Source organism: Trachinotus anak, unplaced genomic scaffold, assembly GCF_046630095.1.
Source record: "Trachinotus anak isolate AG129_WGS33_773 ecotype Australia unplaced genomic scaffold, CSIRO_AGI_Tana_v1 ptg000017l, whole genome shotgun sequence".
Taxonomy (NCBI): domain Eukaryota; kingdom Metazoa; phylum Chordata; class Actinopteri; order Carangiformes; family Carangidae; genus Trachinotus; species Trachinotus anak.
Genome location: NW_027273868.1, coordinates 1,403,820 through 1,426,142, shown reverse-complemented (window position 1 = coordinate 1,426,142; position 22,323 = coordinate 1,403,820). Strand labels below are relative to the sequence as shown.

Sequence of the window (22,323 nt, the reverse complement as noted above, 5' to 3'; positions counted from 1 at the left end):
GTGGATGATTGGACTGGACCTGGGTTGACCTCTTAACCCACTGTCGTCTGTGTCATTTTCAGACAAAGAAGATCAACATTTAAGAATCTGTCTTTCAGGCAGGTTAAATATGATGAGGAGATCTAGAACGCGTGCAGTAGGAGACCGTTCAGGGCTGTGACCTGTCAGACAAGGCTGAGGGTTTATTTTACCGGTCACATCAGCATCATCGTTCAGCCCGTCAGAGCCCGACGACACAAGCCGTCCTGATGAGCGCTGCGTTCTGATTGGATGGCGCCCGCCGCGGCCCCGCCCTTCTGCCGCTGCCCTGTTCGTCCTTCTCTCCGTCTCCATCTCTGTCCTGTTACAACAGCAGCTTCCTGCATCTGCGTCTGTCGCCGTTCCTGTCGCCGCGCCGAGCAACATCCCGGTGAGTTTGATTTACTGAAGAATCCGAGAGTTGGAAACAGGAGCTGAGAGGACGACGGCTCCACTCCTGCTCCTTTCATTACAGTTTATCAGTCCAGCTCGTCACGTCTTTTTGTGTTTATCCAACACTTTGTGATGCTGCTGTTTTGGTATTAGTGTTGTTATTATTGGAGAGAACAGACCTAGTGTGGTCTCCTAAAGCTGACCTGGTTTGTCCTGAGGTGTTTCTGGCTCCTGCGGGTCTCTGTGAGCTCCCAGTAGAAGTCAAAGTCACTCAGATGGCCTGACAAGGACGCGGAAGTGCCGTCATGGCTTCTGATAAAGCGGCTGTTACTGTGTCCGACTGTCCCTGAAGTGTCAGGAGCTCTGTAACAGTCCATCAGTAGACAGGAGGACAGGACAGGACAGCAGCTCTCCACAGTCAAGAGAGCGGAAGGAGTTTTTTAAAGACTCTGACTGGTACTCCTCACGGGCCATGACGCACGGCATCATGTAGTGGCCCCTGGAGGCCTTCCGGGCTGACTGAGGCCTGGGGTTTCAAATGACTTCAGGGGCTATTCAGTTCTCTGAGGATTTACTTTGGTAACATGTCAAGAACCACGGGGTGAAACTATTTCATCAGTAAAACTACACTTCAGTCATAGTAACAGTATTAGTTACATGTACTTATAGTATTCTATTGTCTAGTTAGTCAAAGTGGTGATTGTAGAGTAAAAGATTTTATCTGACTTCATTAGATTGTTAATACAGATGTTTTGATTGAATGGAAATGGAAGAGCCATTTTACTCTTAGTCCCACACTGGGGTGTGTGTGTGAGTGTGAGAGTGAGAGTGTGAGAAAGAGAGAGAGAGAGAGAGAGAGCAAGCGAGAGAGACTGGTTTTTAATGCTGTGGTTGATCAGTGTATTGAAAAACAATTGAAACTACAAAGTAAGTGTTGAATCACTAAAACAGGAGACAGAATCTGATCAGTCACTGATCGATGAATAGAAACTTCCTGAAAGCTGATAGTTTAATAGATACAGGTAAACCACACAGCTGCAACATCTGTATTTCACTTTGTTTCAGGTCACACCTCTCTAGGTGGTAGAAGTAGAAGAATAATGTGACATAGAACAGAAATACTCACATGAGGTACAGGTGTCTCAGAAATGTGCTGATTGCACTTGGGGAAAAAAAGAATTAGTCACTGTAACCTCCACCACTGCATTCTATAAGATCTTGTGTCTCCTTCTGTGTGCATCAGACCAATGTGTGGAGTTACTCAGGAATAAACAAATATTGGTTTCTCTCCTTCTCCTCTTGTCCCCATCACAGTCAACATGACTCATGCGTATCCCTTCCTGAGTACTGAGCAGAAGAAGGAGCTCAGTGACATCGCTCAGAGGATCGTGGCAGCTGGGAAAGGCATCCTGGCAGCCGATGAATCCACAGGTACGATAGGGATCACACTCATACTGTTATCTGTCATCATTATTGATAACACCATTACCTACACAGCTGTTCCTGGTCTCTCTCTCTCTCTTTTCTCCTCTCTCCTCCCCCCACCCCCCCTTTTTTTCTCCTCCTAAACCCAACCGGTCGAGGCAGACGGCCGCCCACCCTGAGCCCGGTTCTGTTGCAGGTTTCTTCCTGTTAAAAGGGAGTTTTTCCTCCCCCCTGTCGCCAAGCGCTGCTCTTTGTGGGAACTGTTGAGTTTTTCTCTGTAACAGAGTAAGGTCTTGACCTTGAGATAATGTATATTATGATTTGGCGCTATACAAATAAAATTGAATTGAATTGAATTGAACCACGATGATCAACCACAGTCCAGTTCAATCACTCAGTAATCACATTAGAAACAGTATCTGTTGTCTTAATGCTTAGAGCTGCTTTAAATGTTCTGCTAGAAATATCCAAGCACATACAAATGTATCCATTTTTGGACCCACTGACACATACACCAGCAGGGCCTAAAGCAGTGGCTTAGTTTAACTCAGCAAAGATGTAAGAAAGTAAGAAACAGTAACACAGAAGCTCTCACATCTTGAGGTCATTTAGAGACAGTTTGTCCACCAAGCAAAGAAAGGTTTATTATGATTCTGTAAAATGTCCCGTACTACACATATTAGTCACTGACAGATGTTAGGTGTCTTTAGGTTTATGTCTTATGTAAAAAAAAATAATATTGGCTGATATGTAGTTATATTTCAAACTCTCAAATATTTACATTGGCACTGGCTTCAGAAAGTCAGTCTCTCCCTTTACCTCCCTCTGTGACCTGGCGACGTCTCCAGTCACATTCATGAGCTAAATGTTGGTACATGAAACATTTTGTGGTGCGTGCTGTTTATCAGTGGAGGAGAAAATAACAGAAAGGCCGAAGAAAAAACGAAATCACTGTAAGGAGAACTCTGAACTGACAGTTTGAAGGTTTCACAATTAGTGTGTGTGTGTGTGTGTGTGTGTGTGTGTGTGTGAGTGAAACCATCTTTGTGATCATTACAACATGTTTTACTGACACATCCTCTTCAGCTACGCAACACAGCTGATTACAGGGAGCTTTAATAATATCTGCAGTGACGTTTTCACTGTCTTTATGTGGATGAGTAGTTTTGGACCCTTTTACAGTTTCACTCTAATGAAGATCCAGAATTACAGCTGAGAGATGAAATCAGTATGAAGCTGCACTTCCTCTAATGACCACGAGGTGATCCATCCACAGAAATCTGACAGGACCCAGTGTTAATCATAGATTGTTAATAAAGATGGACGTAGCCTCTGTGATGTCACCAACAGGTTTCTGAAGAGTGGTTCTGAAGCTCAGAGTGAGCTGCTCCACCTTCGCCATCTTGGCAGTGCCTGACTCCGCCCCTAACTCCCAGCTAATCCAAAAAGAGTTAGTGTTTGTGTGGAGCTGAGACTTTGATGCATGCCGGTTTGTGGCGAGCATACACTCACCCACCTGTCACTCAAAGAGGCCACGCCCTCAATTCTCCATACCTTTAGTCCTTAATAAAATTTAAACTCATAAAAATGAGTTCTATAAAATTCAGCTGTACAGTCGTCATGAAGGAGGAAATTAGCTCAAAAACAACCAGAACAGTTTTTGTACCAGGCTGTAAACATGTTTCTTTCTGCTGTAAAGTTGGACATTTGAACATGGGAGTCTGTGGGGACTGACTCACTGCTGGAGCCAGACTCTAGTGGTCATTAGAGGAACTGCAGCTTTCAGCTCTTCACTGTTGAAGCTTCATGTTTCAGACCTGGAGATTGATGTTTGGTATAAGTCAGTTCAGAAGCTCCTAACTTCCCTCTCACAATACTTTAATTACTAATTTATGTGATGTGATTTTGACAGTTTTATCATTATTATTATTATTATTACCTGTTGTTTTAAATTATTCGCAACCTGGTTTCACGACCTTCCAAGGAGTTGCATAAATCTTAAAGAGCTTGCCAGATGATTACTGGAGAGGTTTTCCTCTCAAAAGGATTAAAAGAATCAATCTGAGACTAGAACATCACTCTGTGGTTGAACTGCTGAACAGTCCCATTGAGGCAGCAGAGGTGGACGTATCTTGACCTTTAGCCCCCTCCAAAGACGTGAGGTCCTTCACTTAGACCTGCCCCAGCTGGCAAATGTCCATGTCTGTTAAACTACAGTTTGTAAAGTGGCGTTTTCACATCTTCCCCGTCTCCTGTCTCCAGGCAGCATGGCCAAGCGCTTCCAGAGCATCAACGCAGAGAACACGGAGGAGAACAGGCGGCTTTACCGCCAGCTCCTCTTCACCGCCGACGAGCGGGTCAACCCCTGCATCGGTGGCGTCATCTTTTTCCACGAGACGCTCTACCAGAAGACGGATGACGGCAAGCTCTTTCCACAGCTGATCAAAGAGAAGGGCATGGTGGTGGGAATCAAGGTGGACAAGGGTGTGGTTCCCCTCGCCGGCACCAATGGAGAGACGACCACTCAAGGTACAGAGTCGCTCTTTACTACAAAGAAGGCAGAAACAAAACCACTTCTGGCCTTCTGCCTTTCACAGAAGCCTCATTCAGACTCCTCCCATCATTCAGATATGTTTAGATCATATTTCAACAAAAAATACTAGAAAAAAATGACATACTGTAGCTTTAATTAAAGCTTCTACCCACAAGACAGATGCACCCTGATACTGAATTTGCCTTTTAGCTGACTTCCACAGCTTCCCCATAACTTAATGTTGTTGTTGATGTTTTGTAGTGAGACACAAACATGCTTCAGACTGCAGGCGTCTGTCTCTGTCTGAGTAGGAAAGATCTCTGTGGTGGCGCTCCCCCAGCAGTGATCTCTCAGCCTCCTCTCCCTGCCTCCTGCCTCCTGCGTGTCCACAATGTCTCTCCTCTCTTCCACCTGCTGTCTGTCTCTGTCCCTGTCAGGTCTGGACGGGCTCTATGAGCGCTGCGCTCAGTACAAGAAGGACGGCGCAGACTTCGCCAAGTGGCGCTGTGTGCTGAAGATCACCCCCACCACCCCATCTCAGCTGGCCATCATTGAGAACGCCAACGTGCTGGCCCGCTATGCCAGTATCTGCCAGATGGTTAGCCACAAACACACACACTCACACACACTTACACACACTCACACACAATGCACGTTTACTGTCCATCCTCCACAGCTTCCTCAAAGCAGTGATGTAACACAAACAGCTGTTACAAAACTCAGCACACTTCTCTTCTAACTAACTGTTGGTTCACAAGTCTCACCCCCAATAGAGGAAGTGCTGCTGTCTGTTGTCATGACCTTGTTCTCCCTTTTGCCCCCCCCCCCCCCGCAGCACGGCATTGTGCCCATTGTGGAGCCAGAGATTCTCCCAGACGGCGACCATGACCTGCAGCGCTGCCAGTATGTGACTGAGAAGGTGAGTGATGGGGGCGACAGAGGACCAGATGCTTCAGTTGACTGAGACTGACCTTTAGAAGAACAGCAGCCTGTCATTGTGGTCCACCTCTAATGTGACTCTTCTAATGCAGAAAGTGTTGTCACCCTGAACTTAGCAGAAAATCTCTGCAGGAATTTGGTTTTAAAAAACTGTGGCACCATCTCATTCACCACATGCCCACACACTGCCTGCTCCCAGACATGTAATAACTTGTGCTGTGCATAGTTTCACTCTAAGTCCTTGGTTGTTTTGAGGAATGTGGAAATCATATCTGCTGCTTCATCAGTGTGGACGTAGAAACAGCGTTAAACAGACAGCTGTTAAAGCAACATGAGAACACGTGAGGAGAAAAACATTTGTCAGGAGGCACTGACTCTCAGTGTTTGGCAGGAAGAGATGAGTTCATTCAGGGGCAGAAAGGCAGCAAAACTGACTGTACTTTAACCTTCAGACACCCATCAAACAAGAGTGCTGATTTTCTCCCTCTGTGCACCTGCTCAGTTTCAGTGGAATATCAGAATCATTCTCTGCTGCTTTAGTTCAGATTTAGTCCAGAATCAGGACTGTCATTTCTACTGGAGGAATCTTTTTTTGACAAGACTGAACAATGAATCAAAACATTATCACTATCACAATATGACCAAGTGAAATATCCAAATCACAAGAGCAGCAATTTTTTTTAGATGAAAGTAAAATGTGTCACAACAACAGACCTTAAATGAAGTGTTGTGGTGCTACAGAGAAAAAATGGCCATCTGAGACTCATATCACTTTGTTTTTGCATATTGTTCAGCTCTGTACAATAGTACGCATCCAACCGCACATTTTCAACTTCAGCTGACATCTTGACGCCACTGTACATCTTCTACGACTCTAGACACAACAGTCAGGTCACGCTGCCCCTCACATCACAGACCTCCACTTCAGAGTAACAAGACTAAGAGTCAGCAGCCATGGGAATGCCTCTCTGACACAGCAGTGCTGGAGCTAAAGGCTAATCTCTCCATCTCAGGTGCTGGCTGCTGTCTACAAGGCGCTGTCTGACCACCATGTCTATCTGGAGGGAACTCTGCTCAAACCCAACATGGTGACCGCTGGACACTCCTGCCCCAAAAAGTACAGCCCTCAAGAGATTGCCATGGCAACTGTCACTGCCCTGCGTCGCACCGTACCCCCGGCTGTGCCAGGTGAGATGGATGGACATATATGCATATGTGTACAAACAGTGTATGTACACACAGACACAGTTATCACAGGTATGTGTTGTTTCCACCCACAGGTGTGACCTTCCTGTCCGGTGGTCAGAGTGAGGAGGAGGCCACCCTCAACCTGAACGCAATCAACCAGTGTCCCCTGCACCGGCCCTGGGCCCTCACCTTCTCCTATGGCCGGGCCCTGCAGGCCTCAGCACTGAAGGCATGGGGGGGCAAGAAGGAGAATGGCAAGGCCTGTCAGGAGGAGTACATCAAGAGAGCCCTGGTAAGGGGGGTGGGGTGTGGGGTGGGGTGGGGTGGGGGGTGTGTGTGTGTGTGGGGGGGGGGGGTCCTCTCAGCTCCATCTGTCACACAGTTTAGAAAAAACTGCACTGAATTGTGAAGGTGTTAAAAGTCAAATCAATGTTATATAAATTAATATATACAAGAAGTTATGAGAATATTATTATTTCTAACCTAATCTGATACCACTGTCTAATATTCACTTAATACTGGGTTTGTAAATTGTAACTACTTCCTTGTATAATCTGATATTATCTAATGTTTAATCTTTGTCTGCAAAGTAAGTTCAGTATCCTCCTCTGAACATAATAGAACATAGTAGACTACACAGACTAACTTCTGACCAATGTGACGGAAACCTGAGGAGAGCTGTGCTTTGTGTTTGTCCACAGAACAACAGCCAGGCATCTGTGGGGAAGTACGTGTCCTCTGGAGATAAGGGAGCAGCGGCTTCGGAGTCTCTGTTTGTGGCTAACCACGCCTATTGAGGACAGCCCAGCTGCCACCCCTCCCCCCCAGTGCACTTCATCCGCATTCCTCCACCAGTCACTCCACTGCTTCCCGTCGCAGCCAGGAGGAGCAGGCCGCAGTCTCCCCCGTAACACATATTAATCGACATTATCCCAGTAGTGACAAGAGTCTAACCAGTTCCTGAGAGAAAACATTATGATTTTAAAAAGATGACTACAATACCCAGTAAAAATACTCCAGGCATGTCCTGCCTTTTAGTTAGACTGTAAAGTCAGTGTTACTGTACTTCCTGATCCAGTGAGGTTGCACTTTATTTTGTGTTTGTGCACTTAAACCCCAGAGACAGAGAGAGAGAAAGAGAGAGAGACAGAGACAGAGAGACAGAAAGAGAGAGAGACAGAGAGAGAAAGATCCTCTACAGCATCCTCCTCCTGTACTTTCATCTGTCACATTGACACGTGATTTCTGACGTTGTCTAAATACTTCATGTGCCTTCATTTGTCAGCTGAACCAGCCGCTGAAGGGAGACTTTGTAGAGGATGTTGTAATGCATGTACAGTATTCATTCAACCTTTATATAAACCTTGAATCTCTTAAAACAGAATCAATACACACAAAAACAGCAGAGCACCGTGAAGAACGAGTGTGTGCAGCACTAAGACTAAAAGCAGTTTTCCCAAAATGAGTGTTTGCACGCGAGTGGGTCAAATAATGACTGAGCCCAGTTTGATAAGGAAGTGATGTATGATGGCCTGTTGACATTCAGGGCTTTATAAATAAACAGAAACTAATCTCAGTCACTGTTAGAGACGACCCCCTACCTTTTCATACAACATGCAATGAAGGGTAGAATAACTGTCACCAGGTCAGAGTGATGAACTGAATCTAGGTGTTTCAGAGTGGAGGCAGAGGCGTGTCTGTAGATGACATCATCAGTCTCACTTCCTGCTGAGCAGAGGAAAATTTGCTGACAATGTTTGATACAATCAGATCCCAAGTTGCTCTCTCAATGCTGTCTGTTTAGACTGGTACCATGGACCATTTTCCACAATGTCTCTGGCTCTATATTTAATTTTGTTTATATTTAGTCTTGTTTGAATTCAGGATTTATTTCAAATTTAAAAACTATTTGAGTGTAAACACTGGAAAGATTTTCAAATTAAAAGATTCCACTACTAATCCTGTGTTGTTTTGATGAGGCTGTATATATTTATTGGTTTCAGATATTCATGTCATACTTCCACTGAATGCCTGACATACTGAGGTTCAGTAGTGATGTGCCCTGATCCTTTTCACATACACAGTGGAATAAGAGCAGCTCTGTCCTGCACCGTCTTTGTCCCTGTTATTGGGGCTGTTGGTGATGCAGTCGTAGGATTAAACCTGAACCCACAGGACAGGTTCAAGTTGGAGCTTGATGCACTTTAATCACAAAAACTCATTTTTAACCATCCAATACAAATGTAAGACATATTGCTGAGCATTTAGTTTTAATTGTTTTTTTCCATATAATCTACTGTATTGTATTGTATCATTCGTGTCAAACATTTCACATACAATAGTTTCCTTGTCTTCAGTGGGTTGTTGTAGCAACAACAGTTCATTCAGAAGGTATTCAGACCCTTCACTTCACATTTTGTTATGCTCCTGTTTTATGCTAAAATAGTTTAAATAATTTTTTTCCCTCATCAGTCTTCAATAAAATAAACAGAATTTTAGACATTTGTTTGTGTAAACAGAAATTATGTATACATTTGTCTTAAAATATGATCAGATCTTCATCTAAGTCACAATTAAAAACATCTATTTTAACTAATAACACACAAATCATTGTGTTGTTCTTGTCCATATTGGAAACATGAGTCAAACAGTCAAGCAGAAGCTGACTGGAGTCAGGAGTTATCGGACCTGGACTCAGTCTGAAACCAGACTGGAGGTTGTGGGTCAGAGACACTTTGACTTAAACATTAGAGAAACATCAGCTGATGTGAACCAGGCCTCACAACAAAGATCTCAGAGACTAAGGATGAAGAAGAGTTGATGATGATAAGTGTAGATCTTCATCAGTCCACAGTCAGACAGGCTGTCTATAGATGGAGATGGTTCAGGTCTAGAAGAGGACTAAGTCCAGTTGAGAGACTCCAACAGCTCAACAGTGATGATGAGAGTCACAGCTGAAGGAGCTGGTTCACATCTCTGTTGATGAGTTCACCACACACGTCATGGAGGATGGAGTCCTGTTGCCGTGGACACCAGAGATGAAGCTGCAGTCCGACTCTCCACAACACTACTGGAACATGTCTGATGGTCTGGTGAGACTGAGGTGAACTGTGTGATGTAACAGGTCTCTAAAGACCAACATGAAAACCTCAGGATCGCATCAGGATCTGGACCTGGACAGCTCCACATCATGGTTTATCAACGTCTCTTCAGGATCATGTCAGGGTGTCTGTTCACCTGCTGAAGCTCAGGAGAAGCTGCTGATGCAGCAGAACAATGACCCTAAACATCAGTGTAAATCCACCTTCTGGAGCGGTCCAGTCAGAGCCCAGACCTGGATCCAGTAGAGATCCTGTGGACTGAGCTCACAGAGCCGCTCAGCAGCTCTGAAGAGCATGTTTCAGGTTATTAGAGCCAAAGGTGGTTCAACCAGTTATGAAATCTAAGGTTCACTGACTGTTTCCACCAGCACTGTGAAGGTGTAATGGCTGTGTTCAATAAAGACACAAGATAATTAAATAATTGGTTGTGTGATATCAGCTCAAGCACATTATGTTTGTCTACATTTGTGACTTAGATGAAGATCAGATCACATTTTCGGACCACTCAGAAATCAGGTCAGTGACTTGTTCTTACCACTGCTCAGCAGATACAACAGAGCTTCATCCTCCTCTTATTTGTCCCTAATCAATAAACTCCAGCTGTTGGTTGAATATTTAATGGAACTGAAAACAGAGCTAACATATAAAGACAAGCAGTGCCTCTGTGTTTTGGTAGGTGTTTTTATTTTAAAACGTTGTTTCTGATAATGAGGCCTCCATCACGTGTCAGCAGAACAAAGTGCATCTCCTACCAGTAACTTACAGCGTAAGCACTGCATCGTCAAAAACATTTTCATCCTGTTCAAGTCTTCACATCAGACTAACAAAAGGTTTTATTCCCACATCGTCACCGGGGACAACAGAGATCATCAGAGAACATCAGAGTCTTGGAGATGGGATGGTTGGGGTTGGTGTTGATGCGTGGGTAATTCTTCCCTCCCCAGTCTGCAGCTGACAGCAGAGTCAGCTTCCAGACAATGAAGAGGACTTCTTCCTCACATGTTGGTACTCATCCTGGTCTGGCTGTTGGCTGGTGTCAGTTCACCCTGGCTGCCTTCTCTGGGTGGAGACTGAGGAGGGGAGGCAACATGAATCAGGCGCTGACATGTCAGTTTAATATCACTGCTGTGTCACTTCATCAATCTACTTGTTAAATTCACTGTTATTAGTATTTTAGAAGACTCTCCTGCACACAGAGGAGTTGTTTTGTGTCGGGCACAGCATGTTTTCTTTCTGACTTTATGAAACGTGACAGGTCATTTCAACATGTGATGGACAACTGCAGGACATGCACCATGTTAATGGTAGAGATATAGAAATATATTCATAATGTTGAGCATCACAGGCTATCCTTTACCTTAGAAATAACAGCTGGACAAAAACCTGAACCCTAGGTCCAGTACTTTTTCCACTGCTGCAGTTCTTGTGACGCACCCATGACTGATAACCAAACCATTTGTTCACAAGCAGACATAAAAATAAACATGTATCATCATTGTTTCATTTCAATTTGTGGTGTACTTTAATCAAAGGGGGCAAATATCACCTCAGGTTTACACACACTGAGGGTCACTGCTGCAGCCTGTGGAAACGTGCTGCGTCTCTGAGTGAGCTCAGTCAGGTCTGAGACCACAGCCCTGATAATGCCAGGCTGTGCAGCAGTGTGCTGCCCTCTACTGTGCAGATACTGATCACTCTCACACTGACAACTCTGTGGTTTGTTGAACTCAACGAAACCAATGCTCCAGCTGTAAGAGTCGTCAGGCTGCCACTCCAGATAATTAATTATTAAGCTTCAAATGTCTAATGTTACTTGTCTCAGTTCCAAATACATGGAAATATGTTAAAGATCCCTCCAGATATTCATGACAAAAATACTCTGCTGGTCATAAGAACTTGAATCTGACTACAAAAAAATTAAATTGCCAAATTAAAAACTGTTAAAATTACATTTATGTCCTTTCTTCAATGAAAAGTTCAGAATGTATAAATATGCAAATATTTGTAAATTCAAAAAATGTAACTAGTGGACACAACATGTCTCCTACTTCACTCTGAAGTTCATTCTTAGTTCATCACACCATCTGACGTAGAACTGAACCATTTTAACCATCTTAACCGTGTTACCATAAACTTTAAGTTATGACTAGTGCACCACCTAGACTTAAAGCCCTCCATGTGTTGCACCTGGGTGTAACTTTTACGTCTAGTATAAGTTGAAGTTGCAAAGTCAGACTACCGGTAGTCTCCACTGTAGTAATAACCGGGAAAGACTGATCACACAACCAGGAGGAAAAAACAACAATGACAGCACATGTTGTTTACAGAATAAACAATGAGAGCTAATACGAGAAATCAGAATTAGTGTTCAAACCTTCCTTTGACTGTTGAATCGGGAACAACACTCGCCAGTGCAACTCTGAACATGAGTGAAGTCTCCACTCTGTCAGCGTGCTTTTCAAACTGTTTAATATTTAACTGCTGCTGAGATGAACCGATTCAGTAGAAGCTGTGATGAAGAGAAAAAACATTTCTTTTACCTTGACATGGATCTGGTTGCGCAGCACAGCAGCTCGGAGGATCATGGCTTTGGCTCGTCTCTGGAATTCTTTGCCCATGTGGAGCGATTTCTCAAATGTGGTGCTCCTCTGGTCCACGTCCCTCGCATAGAGAATCTACCAAGTTGTCAGAGAACTGGTTTGTAATGACTCCAGTGAGAGAGGACTCATTTCAACAGTGACGTCTGTGTGGGGATTAATACCTTGCTGTGGGAGTCGATCCGTGCGTTAATGAGCCCCTCCAGTATGAGCTGAGTGAGCTCGTCCTCCAGAGCTGCTACTGTGGTGTTGAAGGCCTGAGCCATTTTAGTCATGTCTGCTGACACGTAGGGGCTGAAATACTACACACACACACAAACCTGTCACATGTCTGTCCTGCTACTAGACTGAAGTTACGTCTCTTCATACTCTTCATAATATCAAATGTAATATCAACAGTGATTTAAAGCAGCGTGGACGTGATTAACTCTCATGATCACCGTCTGTTTCAAAGGTAGAAAGTCTGTCCTGAGTCTGACTCACCTGAATGAGGGCTCTGTTCCTGATCTGGCTGTAGAGGGTCTTGACGTGCGGGGCCAGGTACATGTCCAACAGGAGGTTATCCTGCAGGCAACACCACCACAGTCACTCATCTCAATAAATGATCACATAATAATCTGCCAAGTCACGTGCGTGTCGCCTCAGCACAAAGGTTCTGCTCTGACCTTCATCTCATCCAGCAGCTTGAGACAGGACGCGTACTTGGACTCGTAGAACTTGAAGATGATGTCACGGATCTGAGGTTCCAACTCTAGAAACAACTTAAAGGAGCTGAGGACAGAAGAAAAGATCATGAACACACATTTTAGCCATTTGAAATAGTTTTAACAAAGTGAAAGTGTCAGGCCTCCACAAATAAATGAATGTATGGAAACACTGCAGTTAGCATTTACTGAACCACTGCCTCCTACCTGCTGGAGATGACATTACGTTGGAGCTCCTGTCTGTCAAATGTGGCCAGAGCACACAAGCCTCCATACACAGCTACATTACTGGGTGACAGCAGCTGCAGGAAGATACACGCATCCCAACACACACATTTAATAAGGTTTAACAGCACAGTACACTGGACAACTTCATGAACTGAATATCATTCTGGCTTTGAAAGTAGACCGTCAAGCAGACATCAACTCACCTCTGGACAGTCACAGTGGTCAAAGGACGCTTGCAGGAAGCACTTGGCAGCTGGTTTGTATTTTCGCGAGGCCAATTCTGCAAGGCCTGGGACACCCAGAAACAGAAGACTTGAATAATACCAACCAGTATAGATTGCCAGTCACAGCTGAGGGCTGCTCTCACACGTTTTATATGAGAAATCAGTTGATATTTATCGATACTTGGAGAAGATGTGAGCATTAACATCATGGAGCATAACGGCGTCTTACCTGCAGCACACTTTAATTTGGTAAGGACTGCTTGATTTTGGCTGTCTCGCTCTCCTCTTTGCTAAACAAACACAAACAGAAATGACATCAGCTGAAATCATTTGTTACCTCAGCAACAAGTTCTGAGAAACAAAGAAAGGCTGGAAATAAAACCAGAATATTTGTCTTTCTCTCTCTGAAACACAAATCATCTTTATAGTAACAACACTCACCCCACAGTAACACAGACACTGGGGTATAAGAGGCTGGTGCTCACCTCTGCTATCTCTGGTGTGGATTCTGCCTTGTTGACGTAGCTCAGTACATGGGACCAGTTCTGGAGGTAAACACTAACCTGCGGGCAGAGACAATTTACTCGCTCACATACTCAGTTTGCTGAAGGTGAATTGTCACAAAACTCAAAACCACCGTTCTGACTGATGAGATCCACAAAAAGCCACCACACACAGTGTAATGATACGTTTGAATGGAAATTAATCCAGTGAAGCATAACAAGCTTTTATGACTCCATTCACTAGTAGTTACAGTGGTTACTGTCACTGAGTGTTGTGGTTCCATCCTGCTGTACCTTGATCACATTCAAACACATGTTAATGACGTGCTTAGCACTGGTGCAGTAGTCTCTGGCTCGGGAGTAGCACTTGAGGGCGTTACTGAGGTCACCACAGTCCAGGTAATGGTCCCCCAAGTCATCGTGGCCCCTCCTGAGGAGGATGGACAGAGAGGAAGGTGAGGAGGAGATAAAGAGTTGGTAACTGACAGAGGGTCACTTACACCCACTAAGACCCGCTAACATCGCTTTTGTCAGCAATGGGAAAGGCTGTAATCCACATTCACACCCAGGTCAAATGACTCTGCAGTAAACGCAGGTATTTATCGGCTCTGGCTCCGATTGGCATTGATGTAAACACAACACCCGCCCAGCACGGTGCTGTTAAACCACAAACACCGCAGCTAAACTGCACACAGCTTCAAAATCTTGTTTAGCCCCAATGTGTTCGCTCTGCTCCTTGCAGTTGTGTGTCCTCAGCCTGAACAGAAAGACAAACTCAACTGGCAGTGGAAATGAGGTCTCACGGCTTTTATTAGAGGGTTTAATCACATTCAAAAAACCTGCTTACACCTGCTAATTTTGGTCAAAAAAGGTAAAACTTTCTAAAGACCAAACTAGCAAAACTAACCGTGAACACTGTTGTTACATACTATTCATTTTTGCTAGTGTCTTAAAAAGCTTAGCTGTCAGGCTCAGGTGTTTTGGTCTTTTATCTTTGTCTCAGTAAATTCTATTGCTCTGCTTTAAAGCTGCTGCTGCTGTCCTGAACACACACAGTGTCTGCATCATTTACTGTTGTATATCTAACCTCATTTTAACCCTAATTAAACATAAACAAAGTTCTTCAGGTCTCTAAGAACATTGATGCTGGTAAACTCAGAGCACCATGGCTCCTCCATCATACCTGATGCTCTCTTTAATGGAGTTTCCCTTGTAGTTCTTGAGATCAGTATCCAGTTTCTCCAGTTTGAGCAGAGCCTTTTTCCTTGTGGACTCAGCCCATGCTGAGTCCAGGGGAGGAGGAGCAACCCCACCTTCAGGCACTGTGTCCGGCACACCTTGTACTTCCCTAAAAAAAAATACACACGAAAGAATTCATATTAGATGTTGAGATATTGACAGGTGTGGAAATTGCTGCACTTTACATCACACTGATGCAGTACACTGTGGCGCACACACAGTTGAGTTGATATTAGGGCTGGGTTTTAAAAAAATTAATAAATAAATAATTCAATTTCCTGATTTAAATCAACCTTCATTTGTTGTGTTGTTAAACTTCATTGTGAAGCAAAACAAACCTTATGATATAAAACATCATCAAACAAACAACATGAACACAAACATCCAAAACACAACAAAGTAAAAACTGGTGAGAGCTAGTCGTGCAGATTAACCATACTAACCTACAGTGACAGAAGAGAGGGCCATAGGTTTGTGGCTAAGCTAGGCTAAGATAATGTTACCTAGCAAAGCATTTTTAATTATACATCCAATGGAATGAATCCACTGGGCTTGTTAACTTGTGTTTTTAGGTGTCATGGGCTAAAGACGCCTTTGCACATTGTACAAATACCATCATATTTCTGGCAATTTCCCAGAGCCAGCTCACCAGCCTCAGACAGAGATACTCACAACTCTACTGCTACTATAGCTGACATCACACCTACAACACATCCTGACAACCTAGAAAGTAAGCCAAACGTCTCTGGGCAAGTGATTTAACAATACCAGACCCACAAATATGACACTGGTACGTGCTTGCTAATTAACCAGTTGTGGTCAGTATCACAAACATTAGAAAATGAGACAGTCTTGGCAGTGCAATCGGTATACCCTGCCATCATGTAGCTGCCAGCAGACGTTCCTTCCTGCACTCACCTTAACATCGCCGCTGGTTCCTGGTCTGCAGTCTCAATCAGTCCCTTTCAAAACTCCAGTCTAAAGTAGACTGCTCTTTCTCCTTCCCCTCGTAGTCCTTACATTGGCAATATTCATTAGAACATGCCTGATTCACAGACTGTTGCTCCGACTGCTCTCTTTCTCTAACTTCCCTCTTCTCTTTTTTCCCCTTGTCCCGTGCACAAGCACAAACGCCCTCTGATGCTGATTGGCTGGAATAGTGTTCTGTCACTCAGTCTGAGCCACTTTGTTTATTTCCCATTTACAGAGGCAGGGCTGTGTAATGCCTTGACTGGATTTTTTGTCAGTACACAAACAGAACAGCTAGCAGACCATGAGGAGATATTCACAGAATTTGACAGAGAGTGTATTGGATTAGAATCGTTTACTTCACCTTTTCATTTGGTTATTAAGTTAATGTAAGATTACACGTGTAAATATTCATTTTAGGTAAACAGAGAGCTAACCAAACATCAATCTCTTTGGTAAGAGTACACAATTATGCTTGCTAACATGACCTGTTTTCTAAAATCAAGCTTGCACTATTTCGAAAGAGGCTCTCTCTCCAAAAGCCCTGCTGTCAGAAAAAAAGCAGTCGTTAACTATAATACCGTGTGGCCTCGGTCAGTTTGCGGTGGATCTCTTCATAAGTGTCGACGTTGAAGGTCCTCTGGACAAAGGTGAGGGCCATCTTCAGGGCTTCCACTCGGAGCTGAGGGCAATGCTCAGCAATGAACTGCAGCCTCTCAATGCGCATCAATCCACTGTAGCTGGTGGCATACTGCTCCAGGTCCTACACAAGATGAGGGACAGGTGAGAGATCTCATGAGCTGCTCCACTGAAGTGGTCAGCTCACATTAAAAGTTGTAGGGGGATTCAGAACTGGAGATGAGAACATGGCAGCAGTGACCAGTTTAAGCATTACCCTAACAACTGTTTCCATCAGTTAGTTTTGTAGTAAGGTACATTTGAGGCTTCATCAACGCTACTACGTTTTCATTTTAAAATGAATCTCATTTGCTACATTTTCACCTCCTGTCCATAACACTCCACAGTTTTTGAGTCTCAAGATCGGAGTATTTTGAAAACGCTGCAGCAGGCCAGCACATGCCCAGTGTCCGTGCATGTATGTGTTTTCAGGTGTGTTAGTGTGGACACAGATCATTTCTGAAACAGAACTAAAACACTTGTCTGGATGGCGATTGCTTTCATTTTAAAACAAAAACGTAGGAGTGTGGATGTAGCCTGAGTTAATTTCACAGCCTGCCTGTTACCCTGAAAAAACCTGCAGTGATTCAACTTAAAATGCAAGTTGAATCCAGGGTTCTAGACGGATGATTTAAATCATCAGTGTTTAGACCCCAGTGACCACTAAATCCTTTAACAACAGGGCTTTCCATCACTGCCACAAAGGCAACACATAAGTAATGTGGAACTCCTCCATTTTCCAGCTGAGCTGTTATTTAAACTTACATAATTCAATGTCCCATTGTGAAAATAAACATTTGGATTGACATTTTAAAAGCAAGGTATAAAGAAATCTTGTTGAACTAGCATCCAGCAGCCGAACACTGATGGGGGGGGGGGGTTATATTATTACTTCCTTTGATGCATTACTTTTATACTCTTATTGTCAAATATTCTGAATTAACTTAGCACATCTGTCCCTCAGACCATCTTAAGCCAATGTGATTCTGGGACACACCTATATATTGCTAATATTACCATTTTTGTTGTAATTGTATCTCTTTTAATTCACAATACATAAACATTAGACAACCATCCCAACCTGTGAATATTTTTGGGTGTTGAGTCCAGGCAGGAAAAGAGACCCTTTTGTTATGATTGGTAAAACTCTTTTTCTTCTTCCTATACTTTGACAGTCTGGACACTCACCGGCATAAACCTGAGTACAGCACAACTGGTCAAACTCACAAGGCAGCACCAGCGTTTTGCGTACTTTAGAGTGACAAATCGTACCAGCATTCTCTGATGTCAAAATGTGTACCTGCTATGTTAAACACATATAGATTGACTGATCTGTTTTTCTAACATTTCGGACGGCAATATACAGTCCTACTTCCTGCTGTATAGGACTCCTAATCATGTATCAGAGAGTGTAGTAACACAGTCTGTTCCAACACCGCCTTTGTACAGATGGTTTGTAAGTCATTAGAAGAGGTTGGGGCACCCGTAGGAATTGTTTGCATTAACTTTCAAGGCTTCATTTACTTCCACTGCTGCTCAAAAACTGGAAGTTAACCAATTTCTTAATGCCTGAAAAAAGTTTACTATCAAATTTACATGATTTTTCATCTTATCATTGTATCATTTTATATTATTCACTCGACCCGAACTGCTGAAATTTCAATAAAAACTGGAGAAAAAAAAAACTTTTGACTGGTAATGCATATCACTGGTGTACCACCATCGAGGGTTAGTGTTAGGATAAGTGTGTGCATATGAAAGTCCGTCAGGTCAATACCAGTGTTGGGTTCTCCACTATGTAGTTTGTATCTGGAGCGTTCTGCTGGTCCTCCTGGGGGTCTGCATCAATCTGCATGGGCTCCACAGACCCCTGAGATAAAAACACCAGGCACAGACTTAAACAGAGATCACAGTGCAAGATCTGATCAACATCACTGATAACATCAAAATAAAATGACAAATAATACTGTAAGAATAAATTCAGTAACCATTGAGAAGACTAGTGTCAGTTTTCCAATAAGCAAATCTTTGCAGTTTTGTTCTGATGCTTTCAGATGGAATAAAAGATTTTTGACTGTCAAGCAGTGAACTATATCAACCATAACAAAGACTAGGGTTCTATTAGCTGAGCTATGTAAACATTATCAGGCTGAAACTCTGTTGTTCATGGTGATGCTGGCATCTTAACCTAAACCTGAAATCTCATTTCAAGACCTGGGGCCCAAAGTACAACCTAGTCTGGCTCTCTTAGGGTTATCTGACTTCACTAAGCCAACTGTCCTGGATAACCTGCATCATGAAGTTGGTTATCAACTGGCTCAATTAACTCTGGGTTAATTCCTGTCCAGCTACAAGCAAGTTCACGTGACAGAGGCAGGTTTGTTAATTACAAGCAACATCCTCAGAAACATGAATGAAGTGACCAACATGAGATGAAACTGATATTCCTGCAGGTAGGTCTGGTTACAGCAACAGCAGAAAGTGAAATTCACAATCACATAACAGGAATATAACAAGCTGTTCAAACACTAAAAAATATTTCCACATATTAAACTAAGCCTAGGTTAGGCTTAGGCTGTTTTGTCTGATGGTGAAGAAACGAAAAAAAAAAAAAAAAGTTTAACGTACTGTCAGATTGTAACTGCCAAAGCAGAGAGGAGGGGGAGTAAAGTAGTGCATGTCTGGTGAGGTCAAAGTGATTGAAATATTGCATTTATGATCATGAGAAATATTTATACAGGTTCCAGTGGATATGAATATACAGGTTGTACGTTAATTTGAGGACTGAACTACTGCTCACAGCAGGTCTCACGCCTTTCTAAACAGGTGTATAATTGACAACAAGAAAGATAAATGTCCATGTCAGATTCCTGAGGGGACATTAGCATGAGTTACCTATGTTAGCTTCTTAACATGCTAACAGGCTGACAAAAATGAAAAGCGGTACATTCAGAAATGAATTATTGGCGTTGAAATAACACCACCTTTGGTAAGAGAAACTTCTTGGAAAAGTAGCATCAACAGCTACATACATATAACACTAACTGCTGTTTAGAGCCAATGACAAAGCTAATAACAGGAACCTAGCTTTGCAATGCTAACTGTCGTGAGCTACAGGCTACAATAATGAACACAGATCGTTCCTCAGTCTGCGGTGTGTTTTGTATTGGTTGAAATATTAAACTTACGATGTCTCCACCTCTGTAAGAGCTAACTACTAGCGCCATTTGTTATTTTGCCGGTGTATGTTACCGTTAACGTCACTGTTGATGTTGTTAGCCAAAGAGGCCTTCAACCAGTTGTTAGCCTCAGTCTGTCAGTTTCAATAGGTTTGGCTAGCTAACAGACACTCGTGCATTTAAATCGTTTTAAGGAATTTTGGGGGCTATTCCACAATTTGGCATGATCCAGTCCTCCAAGCAGTAATTATCTTAATAAGTAAGTTCTTCATTAGCTATCCCAACGTTTGCTTCACTAAGATGCACTTTAAGTAGGATGGAGAGGCGCCGTTAGCAGAACATGTCAAACACTATTAAAGCTGAATTTTAAAGGTGATAGTTAGCAAATGACCCGTGTATAATACATCAGCAGGGGCTAATAATGCTGCGTGCTCTGAAATTACCATCTCTAACCATGATAACAGTAGTTTGTGTTGCTTAGCCTAGCTAAGTAACTGCTAGCTACTGGTTTTGAAGCTACATGTTTTATTTCCAGCAATCTTCATTGACATAAGATAAACAGCAGTGACTGAGACTTACCTGGAAGTTAAACACTTGCACAGGCAAAGGCATCTTATTTTTTCTGACTTCAGTGTTGTTACAGTTCTGGGGAAAATATAGCATAGAGATGTTGACGTGCGGCGTGCACCCCAGCAGCTGAACCTGGGTGGGTTGGTCTGAGGAGAGGTGCTTCCCTACGGCTCGCAGGGGGCGCTGTGTGGCCTCTTGACACAGTGGTGTACATGCACGTGGGACGTGGGCGGACGTGGCATTCTGGCCCCCATTGAACATCTGAACCGCCTACTTTCCTTGCAGTGTTTCTCTATGATAAAATGTCAAGAATAAATTTTACAGTAATTATTTCATTAAGCACATTAAAGGTTAGTTCGGATTATTTGATAAGGGTCTGTGTGAGGTCAGTGTGTTTACTTCACAGAGTCCTGTGTTTTCCTTGATTTATAATTCCTTGTATCTTTTCCTTGCACCATGTGGGAAGGACACATCTCATAAGTCAAAATTCTCACTTGGTATATATTATAATATTGACTTCATCAAAAATTTCTGTGTCTTATAATTTCCAACCAATTTACCACTAATTAACTGTCATAACTTACTATAAAAATATTCCCATGAGTGTTTTTGTCATTCCTAATTTTTCACTCGTATTAATTTTTTTTCCTGGTGGTAGTGATCAGATGGTTGTGAATCCTTCATTTAGATCACAAACACATGCATTCCACTACTCCAGACAGCCACATTAAAGAAGCATTGACCTTAATAATCAGCATACTGGATTAGAAACAAATTCTCTACAAATGAGCTGCACATCAGTCCGTCACAGCCATCACGTTTCTCACCTCCCAAGTTAGCAGATACAGTTTGAGAGTAGGGCTCTGAGACTGAGACTTCAGCTCCAAGAGATTAGTGAGACAGAGCCCCTGAGCCTCACATGACTTACTCTTCTCTCTATTTCTTCCTCTTCTCTCTGCTATTGTGAAAATTTCATCCATACTGTTCCTGTGGTTGGTGTCTGTGGAAGTCTCTCCTTCCATTGATGAATCTAACTAACAACAAATTGTTAGACACTGATTCTCAAAGATGGCCACAGCCATTGAGGATTTCACTTCTTGTCTTTCAATGATAATGACGTGTTGGATAACTGAATGTTCACAGAGGTCTGGTCATAATGTTTTGGCCAAATACTGTAGGCAGGAAATTAAATGAACGACAGTAAATGACTGAATTACTTGAGAACTGTGAGATATCACTCACAGAGCTTGATAGGTTTAGTTGCCATTCTTAGAGCAGCACAGAGATGGCCTGAAAAAACATCAGACACCACATCCAGTTGTGTGTTTCACTTTGGATGAGAATCGTGAGACTAGCCCAAGCTCCTCATGCTGGAATTTCTAAATATAAAAATACAATGGCTCTGATCCCTGCTATTTATCAGGCCACTTGCTGCTTAGTAAGAAAATAATATGTGGGTAAAGTCCCTGACACCAATATAGATCTGTGTGAAACACTGACCGTTATAATCTCTCTCTCTATCCAGTGGATGCTGACCAGGCACTTCACCATCCTCTGCTGCACGTCACTGCTCACAATCCCCATTATTAATGCTATTAATAGCCAGTAAGCTATCAATGGTTCATTTTAGTCACACAGTGATCCACAGGACTGCCAACTAATACAATGTCAACATCTAATGTGAATGTATGTGAATGTATGGTGAAGTATTCAGATCTTTGAATTATTACTATCATCATCATTATTATTAAATATACTACCTTTATTACAATGTAAATAAAGCTTACCAGTAAAAGCTCTGCATGTTACTGAATTAAAAGTATGAGCAACAAAAT

General features: G+C 43.0%; 2 protein-coding genes across 2 annotated transcripts; one reads left to right on the top strand and one right to left on the bottom strand.

The window, feature by feature from the left end:
• The first annotated feature begins 239 nt into the window (after positions 1-239).
• LOC139634750 (fructose-bisphosphate aldolase A-like) lies at positions 240-8,455 on the top strand. Its single transcript, XM_071501364.1, has 8 exons — positions 240-409; positions 1,726-1,842; positions 4,099-4,365; positions 4,807-4,967; positions 5,205-5,288; positions 6,322-6,496; positions 6,589-6,788; positions 7,198-8,455. The coding sequence occupies exons 1-8, from the start codon at positions 271-273 to the stop codon at positions 7,291-7,293; spliced, it is 1,239 nt and encodes a 412-aa protein (XP_071357465.1). The 5' UTR covers positions 240-270; the 3' UTR covers positions 7,294-8,455.
• A 1,805-nt stretch (positions 8,456-10,260) lies between these two features.
• On the bottom strand, positions 10,261-20,666 carry gps1 (G protein pathway suppressor 1). The gene is made up of 14 exons (XM_071501363.1): positions 20,498-20,666; positions 18,517-18,609; positions 16,643-16,824; positions 15,037-15,201; positions 14,148-14,283; positions 13,836-13,913; positions 13,580-13,640; positions 13,330-13,415; positions 13,106-13,200; positions 12,860-12,965; positions 12,678-12,758; positions 12,359-12,496; positions 12,138-12,272; positions 10,261-10,667 (listed from the first exon to the last, which is right to left on the bottom strand). The coding sequence occupies exons 1-14, from the start codon at positions 20,579-20,581 to the stop codon at positions 10,593-10,595; spliced, it is 1,515 nt and encodes a 504-aa protein (XP_071357464.1). The 5' UTR covers positions 20,582-20,666; the 3' UTR covers positions 10,261-10,592.
• Positions 20,667-22,323: the final 1,657 nt, after the last annotated feature.

Bases quoted from the DNA above. Each gene is read 5' to 3' on its own strand.
- LOC139634750 (XM_071501364.1), top strand. From the start codon at position 271: ATGGCGCCCGCCGCGGCCCCGCCCTTCTGCCGCTGCCCTGTTCGTCCT. The intron at 410-1,725 runs GTGAGTTTGATT...TCCCCATCACAG, and splicing joins CCGCGCCGAGCAACATCCCG to TCAACATGACTCATGCGTAT. The intron at 6,497-6,588 runs GTGAGATGGATG...TTCCACCCACAG, and splicing joins CGTACCCCCGGCTGTGCCAG to GTGTGACCTTCCTGTCCGGT.
- gps1 (XM_071501363.1), bottom strand. From the start codon at position 20,581: ATGCTATATTTTCCCCAGAACTGTAACAACACTGAAGTCAGAAAAAAT. The intron at 12,759-12,859 runs GTCAGAGCAGAA...TGTTGCCTGCAG, and splicing joins AGCTGCTGGATGAGATGAAG to GATAACCTCCTGTTGGACAT. The intron at 12,497-12,677 runs GTGAGTCAGACT...GTGTGTGTGTAG, and splicing joins GGAACAGAGCCCTCATTCAG to TATTTCAGCCCCTACGTGTC.